The 1,786-nt window shown below is 44.5% G+C and overlaps 1 protein-coding gene across 1 annotated transcript; it reads left to right on the top strand.

The window, feature by feature from the left end:
• The first annotated feature begins 214 nt into the window (after positions 1-214).
• LOC121277703 (involucrin-like) lies at positions 215-1,210 on the top strand. Its single transcript, XM_041187339.1, has one exon. The coding sequence runs from the start codon at positions 215-217 to the stop codon at positions 1,208-1,210; it is 996 nt and encodes a 331-aa protein (XP_041043273.1).
• Positions 1,211-1,786: the final 576 nt, after the last annotated feature.

Here is a 1,786-nt window from a genome sequence, read left to right as displayed (position 1 = left end):
AATGTCACCACAGCAATGTCACAGCAACAATGTCACAGCAACAATGTCACCACAACAATGTCACCTCATCAATGTAACCGCAGCAATGTCACCTTAGCAATGTCACGGCAGCAAAGTCACAGCAACAAGCTCATCAGAGCAACAATGTCACAGTAACAATGTCACAGCAGCAAAGTCACAGCAACAATGTCACCACAGTAAAGTCAGAATAACAATGTCACCCCAGCAAAGTTACAGCAACAATGTTACATCAGCAAAGTCACAGCAACAATGTCACCTCAGCAATGTCACAGCAACAATGTCACCCCAGCAAAGTTACAGCAACAATGCCACAGTAGCAAAGTCACAGCAACAATATCACCTCAGCAATGTCACAGCAACAATGTCACTACAGCAATGCCAAAACAACAATGTAGCAGCAGCAAAGGCACAGCAACAACGTCACAGCAGCAATGTTTCAGCAACAATGTCACTGCAGCAATGTCACGGCAACCCATGTCACAGCAGCAATGTCACAGCAGCAATGTCAAAGCAACAATGTCAAAACAGCAATGTCATCTCAGCAATGTTTCAGCATCAATGTCACAGCAACAATGTCACCTCAGCAATGTCACAGCAACAATGTCATCAGAGCAGTGTTAAATCAACAATGTCACAGCATCAATGTCACCACAGCAATGTCACCACAGCAAAGTCAAAACAACAATGTAACTACAGCAAAGGCACAGCAACAATGTCACAGCAACAATGTTTCAGCAACAAAGTCACCTCAGCAATGTCACAGCAGCAATGTCAGAGCAACAACAATGTCACAGCAACAATGTCACCACAGCAATGTCATCTCAGCAATGTTTCAGCAACGATATCACAGCAACAACGTCACCACAGCAATGTCACGGCAAAAATGTCACAGCAGCATTGTCACCACAACAATGTTTCGGCAGCAATGTCACTGCAGCAAAGTCAGAGCAACAATGTCACTGCAGCAATATCTCAGCAACAATGTCATAGCAACAATGTCACCACAGCAATTTCACAGCAACAATGTCACCTCGGCAATGACACAGCAGCAATGTCACAGCAACAACAATGTGACAGCAACAATGTCACCACAGCAATGTCACAGCAGCAATGTCAGAGCAACAACAATGTGACAGCAACAATGTCACCACAGCAATGTCACCACAGCAATGTCAAAACAACAATGTAACTACAGCAAAGGCACAGCAACAATGTCACAGCAACAATGTTTCAGCAACAACGTCACCTCAGCAATGTCACAGCAGCAATGTCAGAGCAACAACAATGTCACAGCAACAATGTCACCACAGCAATGTCATCTCAGCAATGTTTCAGCAACGATATCACAGCAACAACGTCACCACAGCAATGTCACAGCAAAAATGTCACAGCAGCATTGTCACCACAACAATGTTTCAGCAACAATGTCACTGCAGCAAAGTCAGAGCAACAATGTCACTGCAGCAATATCTCAGCAACAATGTCATAGCAACAATGTCACCACAGCAATTTCACAGCAACAATGTCACCTCGGCAATGACACAGCAGCAATGTCACAGCAACAACAATGTCACAGCAACAATGTCACAGCAATGTCACAGCAGCAATGTCACAGCAACAACAATGTGACAGCAACAATGTCACCACAGCAATGTCACAGCAGCAATGTCAGAGCAACAACAATGTCACAGCAACAATGTCACCACAGCAATGTCATCTCAGCAATGTTTCAGCAACGATGTCACAGCAACAATGTCACCTCAGC

Source organism: Carcharodon carcharias, chromosome 5 (assembly GCF_017639515.1).
Source record: "Carcharodon carcharias isolate sCarCar2 chromosome 5, sCarCar2.pri, whole genome shotgun sequence".
NCBI lineage: Eukaryota > Metazoa > Chordata > Chondrichthyes > Lamniformes > Lamnidae > Carcharodon > Carcharodon carcharias.
This window is presented reverse-complemented; position numbering and strand designations above follow the sequence as displayed.